Here is a 23394-nt window from a genome sequence, read left to right as displayed (position 1 = left end):
TCGGCTCACTGCAACCTCAGTCTTCCAGGTTCAAGCCATTCTCCTGCCTCTGCCTCCCGAGTAACTGGGATTACAGATGTGCGCCACCACGCCTGGCTAATTTTTTGTATTTTTAATAGAAATAGGGTTTCACCATGTTGGTCAGGCTGGTCTCGAGCTCCTAACCTCAGGTGATCCACCTGCCTTAGCCTCCCAAAGTGCTGGCATAACAGGCGTGAACCACTGTGCCTGGCTTCCGTATTTATTTTTTTCCCTCGGGGGACTCTGTATTTATAACAGATTTCCACACCCTGATTCATTTTTTTTTATAGCACTTACTACTCCCTGATGCCATGTTACATATTTGCACTAATTCATCTCCGCCACCGTGTCTGATATGTGCATAGCAGGCGCCCAGTAACTGTGTGTTGAAATATGTGACCCTTCATGGCTTGAGCCTCCCCTTCTGGCCACTGCTGAACTGAGCTTTGAGCAAGAGGCAGCTCCTCAGCCAAGCCTATCACAAGTGTGCATTCCTTGCCACTTCTGCTCCAGGCTTCAGACCGAGGGCCAGCAAGCTTCTTCTGTAAAGAGCCGGGTGCTAAATAGTTCAGGCTGTACAGGCCACACGGTCTCTGAGAGAGACTCTGTCTCAAAAAAAAAAAAAAAGAGTGCTTAAAGTGTAGGCGTTGGGCTGGACACCATGGCTCAGGCCTGTAATCCCTAGAATTTGGGAGGCTGAGACAGGAGGATCACTTGAGCATAGGAGTTGAAGACCAGTCTAGACAACATAGCAAAACTCCATCTCTACAAAAAAAAAAAAAAAAAAAATTAGCCAGGTCTGGTGGTACATACCTGTGGCCTCAGCTATTTGGGAGGCTGAGCTAGGAGGATCACCTGAGCCCGGTAGGTTGAGGCTGCAGTGAGCTGTGACTGTACTACTGCACTCCAGCCTGGGCAACAAAGTGAGACTTGTTTCTAAAAACACTGCTCCACTTGCTGTCATAGCCCAAAAGCAGCCACAGGTGACACATGAGCCGATGGGAGTGGCTGTGTTCCAATAAAACTTTACACACAAAACTTGGAGGTGGCCCCCTAGCCACCCTGCCCCAGACTCCCACGAATTCTGAGATTTTCTGCCTTTCCCCAAAATCCATATGAACAGGAAGGAAACACTCAGAACCACTTGGCAGTCTGATCAGCAGGATGAACTTCTTCCCAGAAGTGGGGAAGCCCCTCCTGGAGCAGCTGCAGCTTTTTTTTTTTTTTTTTTTTTTTTTTTGAGACGGAGTCTCGCTCTGTCGCCCGACTGGAGTGCAGTGGCCAGATCTCAGCTCACTGCAAGCTCTGCCTCCTGGGTTTACGCCCTTCTCCTGCCTCAGCCTCCCGAGTAGCTGGGACTACAGGCGCCAGCCACCTCGCCCGGCTAGTTTTTGTATTTTTAGTAGAGACGGGGTTTCAGCGTATTAGCCAGGATGGTCTCGATCTCCTGACCTCGTGATCCGCCCGTCTCGGCCTCCCAAAGTGCTGGGATTACAGGCTTGAGCCACCGCGCCCGGCCAGCTGCAGCTTTTTTTAAACCAAACAAGACACAGCCTCACTCAGGAGATGCCAGTGTGGGGCCAAAGGACAGAGAGCGTACCAGCAAGGGCTCTTGGTAGAGAAGCCAGCCTGGCCACTCTCCTTGGTCTGTCTTCCAAGAAGCAGAACTGCAGAAGACACTGAGCTCAAGTCTACCATGGGCTTTGAGTTCTCATGGTTTATATTTATATCAGTATTTATATCTTTTTGAGAGGGAGTCTCGCTCTCGTCGCCCAGGCTGGAGCACAGTGATTTGATATCAGGTCACTGTGACCTCCACCTCCTGGGTTCAAGTGATTCTCCTGCCTCAGCCTCCCCAGTAGCTTGGACTACAGGTGCACACTATTCCCAGCTAATTTTTGTATTTTTAGTAGAGACAGAGTTTCACTGTGTTGGCCAGGCTGGTCTTGAACTCCTGACCTCAAGTGATCCGCCTGCCTCGGCCTCCCAAAGTGCTGGGATTACCAGCATAAGCCACTGCACCTGGCCAGTTCTCATGATTTAAAAGACAAGGAACTGCATTTTTTTTTTTTTTCTTTTTTTTTTGGGATGGAGTCTCGCTGTGTCACCAGACTGGAGTACAGTGGCACGATCTCGGCTCACTACAACCTCCACCTCCCGGGTTCAAGCAATTCTTCTGCCTCAGCCTCCCAAGTAGCCGAGACTACAGGTGCACACCACCACGCCTAGATAACTTTTGTATTTTTAGTAGAGACGGGGTTTCACCATGTTGGCCAGGATGGTCTCGATCTCTTGACCTCGTGATCCACCTGCCTCGGCCTCCCAAAGTGCTGGGATTACAGGCATGAGACACTGTGCCCAGCCCAGAATGGCATTTTTTTTCTTGGGCTCCCCTAAAACATATTAGGATGGGATTCAAATACAGTCTAACTTTACAAAAAAGTTTTTTAAAATAGAGATGGGGTCTTGCTATATTGCCCATGCTGGTCTCAAACTCCTGGCCTCTAATGATCCTCCTTCATTGGCCTCCCAAAGAGCTGGAATTATACTTGTGAGCCACCATGCCTGGCTAGAGCCTAACATTTTACATACATTATTCATTCAGGGACCTCCAACCCAGGTTTGATGAAAAGACCTGGGTTTAAAATCTGTCTCTGCCCCTTTCTAGCTCTGTGACCTACTTACGGGGTTGCGGTGGTGATTAAATTACGTTTGAAAAGTGTGTCATCATCATCATAGCTGCTAACATTTGTTAAGTGTTTACGATGTGTCATGTACTTTGATAAACACAGTGTAAGCATTATGAACCCTCATGGCAAGCTATAGGGAGAGTCCTATTACTAAGCCCATTTTACAGACAAGGAAAACGAGTTTCGAGAGGTTAGGTAACTTGTCCAAGATCACACAGTGAATGAGTAGCAGAGTCAGCATTCAAACCAAGTTGTCTGACTCCAGAGTCCGCACTCTTAACAGCTCTGCCACCGTCCTGATGCACAGAATGTGTACTCAATAAATCATGGCCCTAATTGTAGCGGATATTAGCTCTACCAGCAGGTATTGAGTGCAACCAAAGAGTAATTTGACATAAAAGATGGTGATTGTGCTCCCAGGCTGGGTTATATTTGTTATACTCACCCCATTAATTCTGTTCTGGGGTCCTCATTTCTTCGGTGTTTGCTTTCCTTCCACTCCTGTTCTTTCAGAGCCTTCTGATCGTACTGGAGCGGGAGGTGGTTACCAGCTGCGGCCTCATTGCAGCTAAGAGAGTGCCACTGTTGTTTGTTTACCTTTATGTGCTTTGCTGCACAGCTCCCAAAATCTGAGCTCAGGCTATTGCCATAGCTCTGCAGGTTCTTGCATTATTGAATCAGAGACCTTCTTCTTTCCACCCCTTTCAAGAACTATGCTGGTTGGTAGCATTGATTCCAGATCTCCTTGTCCCCTGAGATCATGTGAAATCTTTATCAACCTGCCGTAAAAGAGTGCTTAGCTGGGCACAGTGGCCCACGCCTGTAATCCCAGCACTTTGGGAGGCCGAGGTGGTAGATCATGAGGAGTTTGAGACCAGCCTGGCCAACAGAGTGAAACCCCGTCTCTACTAAAAATACAAAAATTAGCCGGGCATAGTGGTGTGCACCTGTAGTCCCAGCTACTCGGGTGGCTGAGGCAGGAGAATCTCTTGAACCCGGGAGGTGGAGGTTGCAGTGAGCCAAGATCATGCCACTGCACTCCAGCCTGGGCAACAGAGAGAGACTCCATCTCAAAAAAAAAAAAAAAAAAAAAAAAAGAGTGCTTAAAGTGTAGGCTTTGGGCTGGGCACCATGGCTCATGCCTATAATCCCTAGAATCTGAGAGGCTGAGGCAGGAGGATCACCTGAGTGTAGGAGTTGAAGACCAGCCTAGACAACATAGCAAAACTCCATCTCTACAAAAAAATACCAAAAAAAAAAAAAAAAAAAAAAAAAGCCGGTGTGGTGGTACATACCTGTGGTCTCAGCTATTTGGGAGGCTGAGCTGGGAGGATCACCTGAGTCCGGTAGGTTGAGGCTGCAGTGAGCTGTGACTGTACTACTGCACTCCAGCCTGGGCAACAGAGTGAGACCTGTTTCCAAAAAAATAATAATAATAATAACTTTTTTTTTTGAACTTGTGACCCAGTAAACAGAATATTAGCTATTGACAGCAGATACATCCTCAGGTCTTCTTTGCACTTGAACTTAGGTTTAACTGTGTATGTCATTGGTTTGACCAAGAATATGGGTTTGTTATTGTTCATAATCTCAGCTAGTGTTTGTCAAACACTTGCTGCTTACCAAACCTATGCTAAGCCTTTTGCATGCATTTTATCATTTTATTCTCCAAATCAGTACTGTCCAATATAACTTTCTACATCATGGAAATGTTCTGTATCTGCACTATCCCATACACTAGCCACTACCCACATGTGGCTATTGAGCATTTGAAATGTGGCTAGTGCAACTAAGAAACTGAATTTTAAATTTTGTTTTATTTTATTTTATTTTATTTTATTTTATTTTTTTTTTTTGAGGCAGAGTCTTGCTCTGTCGCCCAGGCTGGAGTGCAGTGGCCGGATCTCAGCTCACTGCAAGCTCCGCCTCCCGGGTTCCCGCCATTCTCCTGCCTCAGCCTCCCAAGTAGCTGGGACTACAGGCACCCGCCACCTCGCCCGGCTAGTTTTTTGTATTTTTAGTAGAGACGGGGTTTCACTGTGTTCGCCAGGATGGTCTCGATCTCCTGACCTTGTGATCCGCCCGTCTCGGCCTCCCAAAGTGCTGGGATTACAGGCTTGAGCCACCGCGCCTGGCCTGTTTTATTTTAATTAATTAAATTTTTTTAAGACAGAGTCCCACTCTGTCCCACAGGCTGGAGTGCAGTGGCACGATCTCAGCTCACTGCAGCCTCCACTCCTGGGCTCAAGCAATTCTCATGCCTCAGCCTCCCGAGTAGCTGGGATTACAGGCACATGCCACCACGCCTGGCTAAGTTTTACATTTTTAGTAGAGATGGGGTTTCACCATGTTGACCAGGCTGGTCTCGAACTCGCAACTTCAAATGATCCACCCACCTCTGCCTCCCAAAGTGCTGGGATTACAGGCGTGAGCCACCGCACCTGGCCTATTTTAATTAATTTAAATTTAAATAGCCACATGTGGCTAGTGGCTACTTTATTGGACAGCTCAGGTCTAAATAGTCATTTTATAACCCATTTTGCAGATGAGAAAAAATGAGGGTTAAAGAGTTAAGTAATTTGCCAAAGGTGCCTACCTCTGCAGTCATAGAGCCACACTTTGGACCCAGGTTTCCTGCCTACTGAGCCTTCTCTCTCCACCACCATGGCATATACACTCTTTGTACTGTACTTTTTGCAGAAATTGTTTCAAGGCACAGATTGCTTCCTAACTCATAATACCATGTGCAGATATGCAAGCCTCCTGGAAATAAATGTTCGGGACATATCTAAAGAAAGCTATAAAAATTACCAAAGGATATAAAAGAAGACCTGAATAAATGGGGAAAAGATTCCATGTTCCTGGATAGGAAGACTCAATATTGCAGTATTATTTCCTCCCCCAAATGATCTCTGGATTCAGTATAATTCTAGTACAAATCCAGAAGAGAACTGTAGTGAAATGTGATTAAAATACTGTACTAGAACAGCCAAAACAGGGCTGTTGTTGTTGTTGTTGTTGTTTTGAGACAGTCTCACTTGGCCACCCAGGTTGGAGTGCAGTGGCATGATCTCGGCTCACTGCAACCTCCACCTTCCAAGTTCAAACAATTCTCCTGCCTCAGCCTCTCGAGTAGCTGGGATTACAGGCATGGGCCACCACACCCGAATAATTTTTGTATTTTTTTTTAGTAGAGATGGAGTTTTACCATGTTGGCCAGGCTGGTCTTGAACTCCTGACCTCAGGTGATCCGCCTGCTTTGGCCTACCAAAGTGCTGGGATTACAGGCATGAGCTACTGCACCCGGCCACCAAAACAGTTTTGAAAAAGAATGTTGAGGGGTTTGGGGTAGACTTGTTCTGCCCATACCAAAATGCTGAATAAACTAAAAATTTTAAATGGAGGACCAGCACAGGAATATATAATAGGCCAACAACACAAAGTAGTTTTAAAAGGGGCATATTACATCACAAATCAGCCAAGCATAGTGGCATGCACTTGTAGTTCCAGCTACCCAACAGGCTGAGGTGGGAGGATTAGGGAGAGCTGGACCATTAATTAACATTAATAAATACGAGGGCTGGGCGCCGTGGCGCCGTGACGCCCAAAGTGTTGTAATCCCAACACTTTGGGAGGCCAAAGCAAGCAGATCACCTAAGGTCAGGAGTTCGAGACCAGCCTGGCCAACGTGGTGAAACTGGATCCTTACCTCATGCCATATATAAAGATCTAAACATAAGGGAACCTGGCCTGATATGATGGCTCATCCCTGTAATCCCAGCATTTTGAGAGGCCAAGGCAGGAGGATTCCTTGAGCCCAGGAGTTCAAGACCAGCCTGGGCAACATAGGGAGACCCTGTCTCTATCAAAAATAAAAATAAAATAAAATAAATAAAAACATAAGAGGACGAAAAACCAGCAGTGAAAAAAACAAACAAACAAAAAAATCTGAACATAAAAACCAAAACCAAATTGTCCTAAAACCATAAAAGAAAAAAGCCACTTTTGTGGCCAAGCGTAGTGGCTCATGCTTGTAATCCCCACACTTTGGGAGGCTGAGGTGAGCGGATCTCTTGAGCCTAGGAGTTCGAGACCAGCCTGGCCAAATGGCAAAGCCCTATCTCTACTAAAAAATACAAAACTTAGCCAGGGGTGGTCTTGGGTGCCTGTAATCCCAGCTACTTGGGAGGCTGAGGCAGGAGAATCGCCTGAACCCAGGAGGTGTAGGTTGCGGTGAGCCAAGATTGTGCCAGTGCACTCCAGCCTGGACAACAGAGTGAGGCTCCATCTCAAAAAAAAGAAAAAGAAAGAAAGAAAGAAAAAAGACACTTTTGTAATCTTATACTGGGAAAAATGGGAAACTGTAAAGGAAAAGACTGGCAGATTTGACTGCATCAGAATTAAAAATTTCTCGGCCGGGCGCGGTGGCTCAAGCCTGTAATCCCAGCACTTTGGGAGGCCGAGACGGGCGGATCACGAGGTCAGGAGATCGAGACCATCCTGGCTAACACGGTGAAACCCCGTCTCTACTAAAAATATAAAAACTAGCCGGGCGAAGTGGCGGGCGCCTGTAGTCCCAGCTACTCGGGAGGCTGAGCCAGGAGAATGGCGTAAACCCGGGAGGCGGAGCTTGCAGTGAGCTGAGATCCGGCCACTGCACTCCAGCCCTGGCGACAGAGTGAGACTCTGCCTCAAAATAAATAAATAAATAAAATAAAAAATAAAAAAAATAAAAAAAATAAAAATTTCTCAATAGGGAAAAAAATGACATAAGCAAAGTTTAAAGGTCAGTTGATAATGGGGGGGAAATAATACATAACAACACATTAGGTTAAATCTTTAAAGAGCTGCAACAAATAATAACAAAAACAAAAACACAAGCAGCCAGTGGAAGATTGGCAAAGGCTATGAATACTGAGTTCCTAGAAGAAGAGAAACACGTTCCTAGAAGAAGAGAAAACAGGTACTATTTTTCACCAAATGGACTGGAAAAAATGAGACTAATTATATCGAGTGTTGACCAGCATGGTGGGAGTGTAAATCAGTCATACATTCTAGACGGGCAGGTGGCAGGTCCCAGGCAGACTGTAAATGTGTTTGTCCCTTGGCTTAGCAGTTCCCCTTGCAAGCACTCACCATACAGAAGCATCCACACAGGACCACATGGTGGTCACTGCAGTATTATGTGCGATGTCCAGGAACTGGATATGATATCCATATTTAACAATGATTGAAGTATGGTGCCTCATAATGATATGGAAATACACATGGGTATTCCTTAAAGGCAAAGCAAGTTTCAGAATGAATGTAGCATGATCTTATTTCCTTATTTATTTATTTATTTATTTATTTTTGAGACAATTTCTTGCTCCAGGCTGGAGTGCAGTGGTGCTATTACAGCTTACTGTAGCCTCAAACTCCTGGGCTCAAGGGATACCTCCCCCTGACCCCTGCCCCAGCCTCCCAGTAGCTGAGACTATAGGTGCATGCTACCATGCCCAACTAATTTATTTTTATTTTTCGCCCCAGCTGGAGTGCAGTGGTGCAATCTCGGCTCACTGCAACCTCCACCTCCCGGGGTCAAGCGATTCTCCTGCCTCAGCCTCCCAAGTAGCTGGGATTATAGGCATGCACCACCACACCCAGCTAATTTTTGTATTTTTAGTAGAGATGGGGTTTTACCATGTTAGCCAGGCTGGTCTCAAACTCCTGTCCTCAAATGGTTTGCCTGCCTTGGCCTCCCAAAGTGCTGGGATTATATGCGTGAGCCACCATGCCCAGCTGATTTTTAATTTTTTTTCTTTTTTTTTTTCTTAGACACAGTATTTCGCTATGTTGCCGAGGCTGGTCTCAAACTCCTGGCCTCAAGGATCCTCCTGGCTTGGGCCTCCCAAAGTGTTGAGATTACAGGCATGAGCCACCACTCCTGGCATTCCTTTTTTTCTTTTTTCTTTTTTTCTTAGGTCTGTGTATACAGGAAAAGAGTTGGGGAGATACGTGCACACCAAGCTGCTAGCAATAGTAAATGGGAGCAGGGGGCCTTTACTCTTTATACACACCTCTGTATTGTTTGCATTTTTACAATGAGCAAATGTTTTCAGAATAATTTTTCTTTAAAGGTATCTTAGTCTGACAAAGGAGTCTGAGTTCCAGCCTTGGGTCTGTCACTTAACTAAAAACCATATTGAGGGACTTAACCTCTTCTCTGTAAATACACACACATACACATTCTTTTCCATGTGGGTATTATAATTCAAGAGAATGAATAATATTCTGTTTTTGTTTGTTTGTTTGTTTGTTTGAGACGGAGTCTCACTCTGTCGCCCAGGCTGGAGTGCAGTGGTGCAATCTCGGCTCACTGCAAGCTCTGCCTCCTGGGTTCACGCCATTCTCCTGCCTCAGCCTCCTGAGTAGCTGGGATTACAGGCACCACGCCTGGCTAATTTTTTGTGTTTTGTTTAGTAGAGACGGGGTTTCACCGTATTAGCCAGGATGGTCTCGATCTCCTGACCTCATGATCCGCCTGCCTCAGCCTCCCTAAGTGCTGGGATTATAGGCGTGAGCCACAGCACCTGGCCCTGTTTTGGTTTTTTAATGAGAACGTTGCGCTAGATCTCTAAGGATCCTTCTAGCTCTAACATCTGTCTGTAGGCTCTCTGATCTCAGATTTACTCAGATTTTGAAATTCAAAAAAAAAAAAAAAGAAAAAGCTCTACCCCAGTGTGGTCGTACTTAATACTGAAGTGTGCAATAATGTTTCCAGCTGTTGCTGAGAGGGATTGTGCAGTTTTTGCAGGCTTACTGCTCTTTCAGCTCTAGAAATCTTTCCCTGTGGTGCTCTGATTTGCCTGCCTCTGGGAAGAAGGGAAGGGAAAACCCTGCAGGACTGAGGTTTGTCCTGGCTGACAGGCCTACCGGGCTTGTTCTGGGCTGCAGAGAAGAGAGGCTATTTTTGTTGTGGGAGCTGAATTGTTGGCCTCTCTCCAGGAGCACATGCTTGTTGATGTGGTGATGTATCTTGCCTGCTGTGGCCGTCTCTACCACTGCTTCCAGAAAACACTTGAGAATATGTTTGTCCCAAGAGCTTAAACCTGAGATCAGGATCAGGCATCTGTGCTCTTTTCTTGTGTTCCACTCCCTTCTGGCCATTGGAAGGGCAGTAGCAGAACAGGATATGGCTAACATGAGCTTGGAGAGACTTTTCTCCTAGAGCTGTGCTTGAAAGGGGCCCTCTCTCTGTAACTGCGGTTGCAGTGAACTCAGTCCAGTATCTGGGCTTTCTTGTCCTTAACTAGGCTGATGGAGCTGCCCTTGCCCTCACCAGCCTGGTGGGTTTTGCACATTGCTGCAATTCATCTCACCTACTGTCCAAATCTCCTTTTATCATCCCAGCCCAGGAACACTGGTGTCCTTCTTGGCATAGGGCTTAACATGAGCCTTGCATGCACCTAGATCCATATCCAGCCTTGTCAGGTTCTGCAGGCAATTCTAGTCCATGTCAAGAAGGCTGGCAAGAAGGCTGGTGGGGCAGGTGTCCCAGTCCATTGGCCCTTAGTGTATGCAGAGGGTAGCTACAAGTGGGGCCACTGTGATATGAAGGAGGATTGTTTGAACTCAGGAGGTTGAGGCTGCAGCAAGCTGTGATCACACCACTGCACTCCAGCCTGGGTGACAGAGCAAGACCCTGTCTCAAAACAAACAGGCCGGGCACAGTGGCTCACGTCTATAATCCCAGCACTTTGGGAGGCCAAAGTGAGTGAATCACCTGAGGTCAGGAGCTTGAGACCAGCCTGGCCAACATGGCAAAACCCTGTCTCTACTAAAGATAAAAAATTAGCTGGGTGTGGTGGTGGGCACCTGTAATCCCAGCTACTTGGGAGGCTGAGGCAGGAGAATCACTTGAACCTGGGAGGCGAAGGCTTCAGTGAGCCGAGATCATGCTACTGCACTCCAGCCTGGGCAACAGAACAAGACTTTGTCTCAATAAAACAACAACCAAAAAGAAAAGAAAACAAGGTACTTTTCTAATATATAACTGGGAAAAATGGGAAACTATAAAGGGAAAGACTGACAGATTTGACTGCATCAAAATTAAAAATTTTTCAACAGGGCAAAAAAAAAATAAAGTTTAAAGGTCTGTTGACAATGGGAGGAAAATGCATCTAGTGCTCTGTATCAATGCCCCAACTCTGGGTTTGTGTGGCATCGATCTAGACAGCACTATACGTAGTGCTCCTGGAGTTATGCTGTGCTGTGGCCCTGACCTGAAGCTTGCCACCACTTGAGACCTATGCATGGATTGTGGATCCCTCCAGCCTCAAGTTGTCACGGTGCGGACTGCTGACTGGGTGCCTCTTGGGGACTGGGCTGTAAAGATACAGCCGCTGCCTGCTGGAACCTCCAGTGCCAGAGCTGCCCCTGAGGTAGACATCTCTGTTGGTCATTGTAGATACACCATTTAACTATTTTTTTTTTTTGGCTACCTTCTTGATTCCAGAACTTCTGTAACCCTCCTCTTAATCTATTTCTGATTTGGAGGGATTTTCTTTTTCTTTCAGTTGCAGAGCTATTTTGCTGCATGTGAGGATGAGACCCCTGCCATCCGGAACCATGACAAGGTCCTGCAGCGTCTGTGTGAGCACCTGGACCACGCCCTGCTGTACGGGTAAGGTGGAGGAAGTTTCCAAAGACCATGGAGCACAACCCAGGCCATGAGTAGCCTCCACAGAGAAACCCTTAGCTTGTCTGCCTTTTCTTCCTTCTCTCCCTTTGGCAGAAAGGGATTTGTCCCATTCAAGTGGGCCACAGTCTCTCTGTAGTTACCCCAGTAAATCATCTCTGGGTAGATATAAATGATGGGGAGAGGATTCGCCACAAATGACATGATGGTGTGAAGGTGTGCTGGGTGCCTGGGAGACCTGCTGGGGATCCATCACTTCCTGCCTTGCACTCACTGCTGGACCAGCCGACTGCAGCTTCCCAGGGTGGCCCCATGCAGGTCACAGCAGCTCTTGTCCTGTTTCCTCAGACTGCAAGACCTCTCCTCTGGCTACTGGGTGCTTGTGGTGCATTTCACTCGGAGAGAGGCCATCAAGCAGATTGAGGTGCTGCAGCACGTGGCCACCAACCTGGGGCGCAGTGAGTAGTCACAAGGAGATGCTGGGGAAGGGACCAGCTCCACCTTCTCTGTGGGTAGCTTGGGGCTCTGTCCCAGGTTTAGCCTCAGGGTCAGCCCTGGGAGGCTCATTACCTGGTGGTGTCCAGTAGCAGTGGGGTGTTAAAATGCCAGCACCAGGCCAGGCATGGTGGCTCACACCTCTAATTCCAGCATTTTGGGAGACTGAGGAGGGAGGATGGCTTGAGGCCAGGAGTTTGGACCAGGCTAGGCAACACAATGAGACCCCATCTCTACAAAAATTTAAAAATTAGGTGGATGTCTTGGTACACTCCTGTAGTCCCAGCTACTCAGGGGCTGAGATGGGAGGATGACTTGAGCCCAGCAGTTTGAGGCTGCAGTGAGGCATGACCACAGCATTGCACTCCAGCCTGGAAGAAAGAGTGAGACCCTATCTCTAAAGATTTAGGAAAATGGCTGGGCATAGTGGCTCATGCCTGTAATCCCAACACTTTGGAAGGGTAAGGCAGGAGGATCCCTTGAGCCCAGGAATTTAAGGCTGTAGTGAGCTATGATCACACCACTGTACTCCAGCCTGGGTGACAGAGTCTCTGTCTCAAAAAATAAAATAATAGTAATAGATAAAAAATAAATGTATAAAATGCCAGCCCCCTCCATGAGGCCTCTTTTCTCCCTGCATATGACGGTTTTTTGGCGCAGCAGTGATGGGAAGGAGGGCGAGCTGCCAGCAAGAGCTGGACTCCTATGGAATCCCAGCCTGAGCACGTGCTGTGGAGTCTGGTTTCTCTCCCTGAGCCGGGATCACTGTTACCTACAGGATCAGTGCAGAAGCCTGTTGTTTCTTGACCTATCTGAAGTGTGCAGTCTGCCCTCTTTATCAGAATTTCCCGGCCAGCTACATGCTAAGGTCTGACTAGGAAAATAAGGCACTCAGGGGTATGGTACCCCACCAAGCATGAAGGCTGCTGAAGTGCCTGGTCCCCTGACCTGCTCTTTCTTTCCTTTCTGCCCTTGCTTGGCAAATAAAAGCCAGCACTCTGACAGGCCTTCCTGCCGGTTACTCCTGCCTTTGTTTGCAGGCCGTGCCTGGCTGTACCTGGCCCTCAACGAGAACTCCTTGGAGAGCTACCTGCGGTTATTCCAGGAGAACCTGGGTCTGCTGCATAAGTACTACGTCAAGTGAGTGTCTGGGATGGTCTGTCTCCCCTAGCCTCAGAGCTCCCCTTCAGCCACCTCCCAAAGGCTCTTGTCATGCAGGCAGCACAGTGTGCCACATCAGTGATGCCAGAGAGCCATTAGAACCTTGCCGGTAGCTGGGTGGCCTTCACTGGGAGCACCGGTGTCCCATCTGGGCTCCTGGGTCCAGTTTGGGTCTCTGCTGCTCCCTGGTCCTCCTCCCAGGCTTCAGACCTGACCAGTGCCCAAGCTTTGGCTCAGGCTTTGCTCGGGTTGCTGCAGGAACAGAGCGTGTACAGCAGCTGCTGAGAGCCTGACAAGCCTTGTGCTTGTCCATCTCTGAAGACACTGGCAGGACAGTGCAGTGTGGCTGCTAACCCAGTAGGAGATCGCTGAGAGGGTGGTGGGCGATAGCTATATCAAGCTGGGTGCCTTCCAAGGTAGGGGACATCACGTGTCAAATTGCAACACAGATGGCATGTTGGTAAGCTCAGGCCAGGCTGGTCAACAGACCTAGAGGCACCATCGTGGCTTCTCGTGTCTTACAGGAATGCCCTGGTCTGCAGCCACGATCACCTGACGCTCTTCCTGACCTTGGTGTCCGGGCTAGAGTTCATTCGTTTTGAGCTGGACCTGGTGAGACACCGGGGCTCGCGCTGCTTGTGGGAAGCAGAGGAGGGGCCAGGGGAGGGGCAGGGTGGGTGGTGGTTTCATTTCTCAGGTCTTGGTGGGGGAGCTTGTTGAGTATGACTGGGCTTGAGCAAAGCTTGTTTTTTTGGGTGAGGGAAAGGTTTCAGGGTCTGTTGAATTGAGTGAGAAGAGAAGTGATTCTTTTGCCTTACTGATGGCAAGAATTCCTGGTTCAGGTTACTTCCTCCTATCTCCCCATCCAACTTGGAGAAAAGCCACATTGCCTGGAGTATCTTTTTTTTTTTTTTTTTTGAGACAGAGTCTCGCTCTGTCGCCCAGGCTGGAGTGCAGTGGCACAATCTCGACTCACTGCAAGCTCTGCCTCCCGGGTTCACACCATTCTCCTACCTCAGCCTCCCGAGTAGACTAGCTGGGACTACAGGCGCCCGCCAGCACGCCTGGCTAATTTTTTTGTATTTTTAGTAGAGACGGGATTTCACCGTGTTAGCCAGGATGGACACGATCTCCTGACCTCATGATTCACCCGCCTCAGCCTCCCAAAGTGCTGGGATTACAGGCGTGAGCCACCGCGCCCGGTGTCTGGAGTATCTTAACCCAGAAGAACTGGCCTTCATGTTTAGGACAGTTAGAAGGACAAGGCAAATTGGAGCTTCTGGGGTTCTGAAAGGTGTCATCAGCTCCATGACGAGCCTTCAGCCACCCTCTTCAAGTTCTCAAGCTTCTCTCCCCATCACATCCTGTACAAATGTGATGCTGGCCCACATGGAGCCAAAGAGGCTCCCAGGCACCTCTTGGAATGGGCTCAGAATGGAATGCAGCTGCCCCGTCCTAATCAAATGACCTTCCTTGGGCCAGGTGCGGTGGCTCACACCTGTTATCCCAGCACTTGGGGAGGCTGAGGTGGGTGGATCACCTGAGGTCAGAAATTCGAGACCAGCCTGGCCAACATGGCGAAACCCCGTCTCTACCAAAAAAAAAAAAAAAATACAAAAATTAGCGGGGTGTGGTGGTGGGTGCCTATAATCCCAGCTACTTGGGAGGCTGAGGCAGGAGAATCGCTTGAAGCCGGGAGGTAGAGGCTGCAGTGAGCCGAGATCACATCACTGCACTCCAGCCGGGACAACAGTGGGACTGTCTCAAAAAAAAAGAGAGAGAGAGAGACAGTGGGGGCATCAAAGGGTGTAGCTGAGTTCTGACAGCTCTGTCTTCCATCAGCCTGAAGTCCACAGCTTTAAAAGCCAACACTATTCACACTGCTCTTCTTAGCAGCTTTTCTTTGAATGTACTACTTTCAGCCCTTGATTTCCCAAAGAATAACTAGCATAGAGGGTGTGACAGAGGCACATCTGCGTCTCCCAGGCCTGGATTCTGCTGTCCGCGGAAGGCCGCTACATAGAGTCTCCCACTAAACGGGCCTCCTCTACTCTCTCCCCAGGATGCCCCTTACCTAGACCTGGCCCCCTACATGCCCGACTACTACAAACCTCAGTATCTGCTGGACTTCGAAGACCGCCTTCCCAGCTCGGTCCACGGCTCAGACAGTCTGTCCCTCAACTCCTTCAACTCCGTCACCTCCACCAACCTGGAGTGGGATGACAGTGCGATTGCCCCATCTAGTGAGGGTGAGTGGCCCCAGGGCAGAACGGCTAAGGCTAAGCCCCTGCTGTGAAACAGACTTGAGCTGCTTAAGCCTTGGCTGAGTGACGTCTTTCTTGGCTAGTTTTGGTCTGGTGGCTGAAATTTGCAATTAAACAGGGCTGGCCATTCCCCAGATCTTCATCTCCTCAGAGTCCCTGTGGTGGCTAAAAAGCGGATTCTGGGCACAAATAGCCAAAATTTTTTATATATATATATATTTTTTAAGGTTAGACCCTTTCCCAGAAGGTTCTAGTCACATGCCTGGGGCAGTTTTCTAAGCAAGGAAGGTTTAGCAGTGGGACATGGAAACCCTTGTCACAGGGTTGACTGTTGCCTGCTCTGGGGAGCTTGTCTGAACCCACATTCCAGTTAGAAAGAGGTTAAGCAACCCCTAGAAGAAGAGAGAACCAGGCAGGTCTGAAGCACAGGGAAACCTTGCCACTGTGTCCTGTGTGTCCGTCCTGTTTCTCCAAGTTCCTTCTGCGATCGCTGATGTGTGGGATGGTCGCACCCTTTGCATCAGAGACCGAGGAAGAAGCTGCAGGTCATTTTGTTGTCTTGACCCAATGACTTACTGGAACAGCCTGGTTTCTCTCAAACCTTAGGCCCTGGTGTTCATGGATAAAACTGGCCATTTTCCCCCCTCTAGGAGACCAGAGCCTTTCACTGACTTCACCCCACCACCTCACCTCCAGGGAAGGGGATCCCAGCCCCAGTTCAGCCCTGGGGCACCCCGGAATTGCCTCAGCATTGAGACCTTGACCTTCCCCTTTCTTTATTTCTGCTGTACCATGGGTTATATGTCCCAGGAAGGGAGGTAGGTCCCTTTCACACTTGCTGTTAGCAAGACCTGCATTGCTGACTGTGCAAGCTGAAGACGGCGGTTCAGTCTCCTTAGGTTGGGCCCATGGGCCGCCTTAGAGGAGTCAGAGGGGCGGGCCTTGCTGGAAGAGCCAGGGCAAGGATGGATCCATGGATGGAGGTGTCCCCTCAGCAATTTGGAGATTGTGTAACTGCAGCTGCCAGGGAAGTGTCTCCGTGCCCTGCTAGGGTACGGAGGGAAGGAATGCAAGGGGTAGAAAACAAAGCTAGGCACAGGCAGCAAGGCTTCTCTGTGCCAGAACCAGCTTCTGGTTATGGAAAGGGGTGGCCCTGAAAGGTCTTTCCGGCTGGTTGGAGGCTCCTGGACCAGTGCCCAAGCTGAGAGGCATCCAGGGCCCTAGTCAGTTTCCCCAAGGTTGTTGGATACAATGTAGAAAGTTGAAGTTTTCCTCTCCTATTTCCTCCCCATGTCTCCCATCCCATCTCCCCTCCCCTCCCTCCAGTCGTCCTTCCACTGCCTGTGTTTCTAATCTTCAGTTTTGTCCCTCGTTTTTGTAGATTATGATTTTGGAGATGTGTTTCCAGCAGTGCCGTCTGTACCCAGCACAGACTGGGAAGGTGGGCCAGAGTCCGCTGTTACCCTCTTTTCCTGTTTTGCAATGTTTCCATGCCAAGCTTGCTGCATGTATCAAATCAGCTCCTTATTATTTATAATAATGTCTATAATCATAATAAAGCCAAGTTTGGTGTTCTAATAGATGGAATTCTGCAGTGGGAAAACGGGACCTCTAGCCATAGGCAAATCCCTTCTCCCAGTGCAGGGCTCCTGCCTTTGCGCAGTGGCCTTTCAGAGTCACTAAGTGGCTGCATTTCGGGGGATACAGGATCACCCTTCCTGATTCCAGTGCCAGCTGATGCTCTCGGGGTGTGTAGGGCCTGACCCAGTGAACAGAGACTTGTTCTGGAAAACCATGCCTTTAAACATGCGGGTTGTAAGCTCCTTTGGGTCAGATGAGCATCAAGGAGAAAGAGCTTGATTCTTTCAGTCTGTCCCTAATGGCTTCCTCTGGGGTGTTTTGGTTGAGGTCCAAGTAAGGGAACTGCTCAGGTACAGCTGAAACTTCCTACAGACAGGATCTCTTTGAAGCTTTAAAGCAGATTAAAAGGAAATCTGCCAGCCCTCCCACCCTGTCTGCTGGGCAGTAGCAGTGCCTGGGCATTTTTCTGCCTGAAATTCCACTTCTGGGCTTACATAAATTCACAAAGCTATTTCCAGGTTACCACGATTACTCAAAGCAAAGGCTATGTTGCCAATAAGGTGAATGTTTCCCCCTTAAATCTGAGGCCATAGCAGATCTCTGTTATTTTATTTTATTTTACTTTTTGAGACAGAGTCTTGCCCTGTTGCCCAGGCTGGAGTGCAGTGGTATGATCTTGGCTCACTGCAACCTCCACCTCCTGGGTTCAAGCAATTCTCCTGCCTCAGCCCCCCAAGTAGCTGGGATTACAGGTGTGTGCCACCACACCTGGCTAATTTTTGTATTTTTGGTGGAGACGGGGTTTTCCCATGTTGGCCAGGCTGGTCTTGAACTCCTGACCTCAGGTGATCCACTTGCCTCGGCCTCTCAAAGTGCTGGGATTACAGGCGTGAGCCACTGCACCTGGTCCAAATCCCTGTTATTAAAGAGCCCCCTACCCTCTGGGCCACTTCCAGCCTGGAACAGGGGAGGTGAGGGAACCTGGCCTCTGAACAGGGGAGGTGAGAACTGCCGCAACCTGAGGATGAGGGGCAGGTGGCTCTCCCCGCATTATTAGAGACAGGGTCGCTGAGTAACGGGTGACAGGTGATCCCTTCCCAAATAATGTGAGTATGAAATACCTTAACTCTGGGGGAAACAAGATGTGGCATTGGGAAAAATAAACTATTGTGTCCGGAATTGATGAGTGCTAGCAGCCCTCACTCTCAGCGCCTCCTCGGCCTCCGGCCTCAGCATCTACTTTGGCAGCGCTGAGAGTGAGGGCTGCTAGCACACTATGACACTTGGCCAAGAGTAGTGTTGAGGGGTCCCCTGTTTGAGTTAAATTAGCTTGGATTCCAGAATTCCATCATAACGTCATGTACCCTCTCGGCCTCTCTTCTTGCAGCACACATGCTGGATATTGTTTTTTTCCCCTCCGATTCTAACAACTAACCCTCCTCCTGACACGCCTGTTGCAGTCACTTGACAAGCAGGGCCTGACCTTCCTCTGCAGCCTTTCAGAGCTCCCTGCGGCCTGAGAACTAACAGCCCAGTTGCACTGCTTGCCTCAGGGCAGGGTGAGATTTCTTGAGTTCCTGGAGCAGGATTCCTGAGCTCACTCTGGCACCTCACCCGGGGAGGCTCTGTCTTCTCCTTGGACCTGGAGGAAGGCAGGACTTGGGGCAGCTCCAAACTCTGAGCCTGGGGTGGCCTTCCCCTGGTCTCTGGCTTAGTTACAGAACTGGTGGGCATCCAGGTCTTGACACCCACCACATCTCATGATCTGCCCGCTCACCTGTCAGGGCTCCTCTTGGGTGCAACCGCATATGCTGAGGAGAGCCACAGGGGCTGGAGCAAGAACTCATGGGCTTAGCAGGAGCCTGCTTTGGGGCCGGGACACATGGTTTTCTGTATCGTAGAACTCAGGCTCTGGGATCCCAGGAAATCTGGAAAAAGTCCCCAGTGTTGCTGGTGTTTTCTGGCAGAGCTGCTCATTGCCTTTAGCCTCCTCTTTTGTCCTTATATTAAAAGACAGCAGACTTAAAAAAAAAAAAAAAGGGCGATGAGGAGGCCAGGCTCACACCTGTAATCCCAGCACTTTGGGAGGCTGAGGCTGGAGGATTGCCTGAGCCCAGGAGTTTGAGACCAGCCTGGGCAACACAGGGGGACCCCATCTCTACTAAAACTACAAAAATTAGCCAGGCATGGTGGAGCTCGCCTATAGTCCCAGCTACTCTGTAGGCTGAGGCAGGGCAGGAGGATCGCTTGAACCCAGGAGGTCAAGGCTACAGTGAGCTGTGACTGTGCCACTGCACTCCAGTCTGAGCGACAGAGTGAGACCCTGTCTCAAAAAAAAAAAAAAGGACGGTGTGCTGCATCCGTATACAGCTGCCCTGAGGCTTCCAAGAAGCACTAAACTGACAGCTGGTTGAGCCCCCAGTGGGGCTGTGGGGTGCATATTTGCCTCTTTTCTTCTGGGCAGACAGCAGCCAACAAGATAGGTATTGACTGGCAAATGGAGCATGACCAGCCGTGGCCCTTGCCATTGACCCTCACCCACGTGGTTTCACCAGCTGGGCCTCAGCTTTCTGCTTGGGTGGCTCCCATCTGCCACTGGCTAAATGGCCTGTGTGCTTCACCTGCCCATGCTCCCTCTCCTGCCCTGTTGCAGTAACCAGGGGCAGATGGCTGGGTGGGGCAGGATGTCTAAGCCAGCTCCCCTCTCGGGGGCCGTGTCAAGGTATGACTCAGAAAGGACCAGTCAGTGAGCTGACGCTTGAATGAAATGGGGTTCTTGGCCGGGTGCGGTGGCTCACGCCTGTAATCCCAGCACTTTGGGAAGCTGAGGTGGGCAGATCACGAGGTCAGGAGATCGAGACCATCCTGGCCAACATGGTGAAACCCCGGCTCTACTAAAAATACAAAAATTAGCTGGGCGTGGTGGCGCATGCCTGTAATCCTAGCTACTCAGGAGGCTGAGGCAGGAGAATCACTTGAACCGGGGAGTCGGAGGTTGCAGTGAACTGGGATCGTGCCACTGCACTCCAGCCTGGCGACAGAGAGACTCCGTCTCAAAAAAAAAAAAAAAGAAATGGAGTTCAGCACCGCTGCACCACCTTTGCAGGGGCGCCTGGTCCTGCCCCCGAGGAGTGTGTAGGTTGGGCTGCTGGGGAGAAGCAGCCTGGGGGGCAGCCTCTCAGACCCCTGTCTTTGCCCCTTCGCACCTCGTTCTCATTGCCTGCTCTGTCATCTTGTCTCTACTCTGCGCTCTGGGCGTTTCCCTCTGCCCCACGGTTCCCACCCCTTGGGCTCTCATCCTGTCCTCCCAGCCTCTGCCCCCACTCTGCACCCGTCACTTTCTCTGCTGTCTTCCTCCATTCTTCTCACTTTGTGTCCTTTAGCCTCTGTAAGGGACCCTTCAGAGGACTTCGGGCGCCTCTCAGCCCTACAAGTAGGGTATGGGGCTAACGGGGCTGCTGGATACCCCTGTAGCGGCCTGGCAGGAAGGCTCCGAGGGTAACCTAAGAGGCATGCAGCCTGGCTCCTCTCTGGGGCTCCCAGCCACCCATGGAGGCCTCGAAGTCACCATCCCTATGGGACTTAGCCTGGAGCTTGAGAGTGGAGGCTGCTTCCCCGCGGGGCCCTTAACACAAACTCAGCCAAATTGTCGTGAGCTCTGGAGGGCCCCCAGGGGTGGTGGGGATGGTGGTCCCTCCAAGTTGCTCCTAAAGCACAAATCCCATGTCCTGTTAGGTTGGGGCTTCTACTCGAAATAGGGTCACCCGGTCAGGTTTCCCTGGGAGGAACTGGCCAGTCTGCCTCCCTCCTGGGCTAACGCATGCTCTGGGGGTTGGGGACCCCAGGGGGTGCCTGATAGGGTGTCTCCTGCTTCCTTGTCCTCCCAGATGGAGACCTCACAGACACGGTCAGCGGCCCCCGCTCCACAGCCTCTGACCTGACCAGCAGCAAGGCCTCCACCAGGAGCCCCACCCAGCGCCAGAACCCCTTCAACGAGGAGCCGGCAGAGACCGTGTCCTCCTCTGACACCACCCCCGTGCACACCACCTCTCAGGAGAAGGAGGAGGCCCAGGCCCTGGACCTGCCAGATGCCTGCACGGAGCTCGAGGTCATCAGGTCAGCAGGGAGGGGCCCAGAGAGGAGCTGGGGTCCTGGGGTCCAACCTGTCCACTCCCAGCATCAGCTGTTCGTCCAGGGCAGACTGGGACACCCCCCGAGGGCAGTTGCACACCTTCCCGGAAACCCTTCCCACCTCTAGGAGGTTCTTTGAGCAAAAGGAAGTGAAGGCCTGTCCTAGTCATCTCGGCTGCTGGAATAAAGCACTGCAGACGGGCGGCTTCCACAACAGACATTCTCACAGCTCTGGAGCCTGCAGTCCGCAGTCAGGGTGCCAGCGTGGCCAGGCTCTGATGAGGGATTCACAGATCTCCCTCTTCTCGCTGTGTCATGGTGGGGAACAGAGAGAAAGCTCTCTAGGGTCCCTTTTATGAGGGCGCTGATCCCATTCCTGAGGATCCCACCCTCAGGACCTCATCACCTCCCGACGGCCCCACCTCCTGATACCATCACATCAGGAGTTAGGATTTCAACATAGCAATTTGGAGGAACACACACATTCACTCCACTGTAGGGCTCAAGCCCTTGGAAGCCGGTGGCACAGGCAGCGACTGTGGCTGGCGTCTGGGGCCATGTCCAGGCTGCCGGGGCATTTGCTGGGTCTGCCTAAGATCAGAAAGCACCTTCAGGCTGGACTCTTCCCAAGGGAGTTCTTGGACGTTAAGATACAATTTCTGAGATTCATTGAAAGAAAAGTATCTTTGTCATATGGGCAGGACATGGAAAGGAGGGACGTGGTGGGTGGCCAGCAGGGACTGCCGACCAGAGCCTCCCCAGCTCTCTGACCTCCCCGACCCCTTCTTGAAACTTCACACTGACTAAGAGAAGCCCTGTGTGCATGTCAGACTGCCCAGGCTTGCTGGCCTGAGGTGGGGGATTGCTCCCCGGTGACTGGAGCCAGGAGGCCACCCCATGGGCTGGTTCCAGTCCACAGCAGCATCATGCTCAGACCTGGGATCCCTTAACTAAGCCCGCTCCAGCCAACCTGGAACCAGAGTGGGACCCGGAGCGTGAGTCCAGAAAATGCTGAGTACTTTCTGGGTGATTCCTCCATGATGGTGCCTAAGGGAAGTGAGGTCAGCTCAGGATCCACATCCTAAGCAGGGCTGAGTGGAGGGGGCATTGCCTGACCAGCCATGGCCTGGTTTCCTTTCCTAGAGTGCAGCTAGCTCAGCTGTTCCATTAGGAGGAATCCGGAGGACCCACTCTGGGGTTCTTCTGGCCGCAGCCATCTGTGCCCAGCCCATGCTACCCCCACCCCGCCTCTACCAGCAAAGGGGGTACCTCAGGGCCTGAGCCGCTGTTGTCCCCTGAGCCAGTGCCTCCACCCAGCACTGCCTAGGACCCACTGACACGCTAGCTGTGCCCTCAGAGGTTACATGGCCAGCACCACCACCGTGACCCAGCCTGGTTTTCCTCAGCACTGGACTCCTCAGGTGTTAACTCTCTCCCCGTCATTACTGTCCCAGAGTCACCAAGAAGAAGAAAATTGGCAAGAAGAAAAAGAGCAGATCAGATGAGGAGGCGAGTCCACTCCATCCCGCCTGCAGCCAGAAGAAATGTGCCAAGCAGGGGGACGGTGACAGCCGCAACGGCAGCCCAAGCCTTGGGCGGGACTCGCCAGACACTACGCTTGCCTCCCCCCAAGAGGAGGGAGAGGGGCCGAGCAGCACCACGGAGAGCAGCGAGCGCTCCGAGCCTGGCCTGCTGATCCCCGAGATGAAGGACACCTCCATGGAGCGCCTGGGGCAGCCTCTGAGCAAGGTTATCGACCAGCTCCACGGGCAGCTGGACCCCAGCACCTGGTGCTCCCGTGCTGAGCCCCCAGACCAGTCCTTTCGGACCGGCTGTTCCGGGGATGCCCCGGAGAGGCCGCCGCTTTGCGACTTTAGTGAGGGGCTTTCAGCCCCAATGGACTTCTACCGCTTTACCGTCGAGAGTCCAAGCACTGTTACATCAGGTGGCGGCTACCATGACCCTGCAGGGCTTGGCCAACCGCTGCATGTTCCTAGTAGCCCTGAGGCTGCTGGCCAAGAAGAAGAGGGAGGAGGAGAGGGACAGACGCCTCGGCCCCTAGAGGATACCACGAGGGAGGCTCAGGAGCTGGAGGCCCAGCTGTCTCTGGTCAGGGAGGGGCCTGTGTCTGAGCCAGAGCCTGGGACCCAGGAGGTTCTCTGCCAGCTCAAGCGAGACCAGCCCAGCCCGTGTCTGAGTAGCGCTGAGGATTCTGGGGTGGATGAGGGGCAGGGGAGCCCTTCGGAGATGGTCCATTCCTCGGAGTTCAGGTAACAAGAATGTGCGGCTGGCATGGGACTCTCCCAGCCCTTGAAGCTGGGGACACTACGCCTCTGACCTTCAGATAAATTAAGCACTAGGAAGACCTAGC

The 23394-nt window shown here is 50.9% G+C and overlaps 1 protein-coding gene across 4 annotated transcripts in view; it reads left to right on the top strand.

The window, feature by feature from the left end:
* Positions 1-23394, top strand: part of PLEKHM2 (pleckstrin homology and RUN domain containing M2) — a 51110-nt gene that overhangs the window by 20864 nt on the left and 6852 nt on the right. For 2 of the 4 annotated variants that reach the window (XR_004441075.1, XM_033228185.1), the window contains exons 2-9: positions 11270-11376; positions 11740-11849; positions 12927-13026; positions 13572-13659; positions 15110-15296; positions 16693-16752; positions 20780-21008; positions 22478-23293. Coding sequence is in view for 3 of the 4 variants with exons in the window: in XM_033228185.1 (XP_033084076.1) it covers positions 11270-11376; positions 11740-11849; positions 12927-13026; positions 13572-13659; positions 15110-15296; positions 16693-16752; positions 20780-21008; positions 22478-23293 (1697 nt within the window). In the remaining variant the exon portion in view is untranslated. Of the gene's footprint in view, positions 1-11269; positions 11377-11739; positions 11850-12926; positions 13027-13571; positions 13660-15109; positions 15297-16692; positions 16753-20779; positions 21009-22477; positions 23294-23394 lie in introns of those variants that run through there. The other 2 variants (XM_033228186.1, XM_033228188.1) reach the window with 2 other exon arrangements.

This window comes from Trachypithecus francoisi, unplaced genomic scaffold, assembly GCF_009764315.1.
Source record: "Trachypithecus francoisi isolate TF-2019V2 unplaced genomic scaffold, Tfra_2.0 Lachesis_group12, whole genome shotgun sequence".
In the NCBI taxonomy this organism is placed as follows: Eukaryota; Metazoa; Chordata; class Mammalia; order Primates; family Cercopithecidae; genus Trachypithecus; species Trachypithecus francoisi.
The sequence above is the reverse complement of the archived record's forward strand: the minus strand, read 5'-3'. Positions and strand labels throughout refer to the sequence as shown.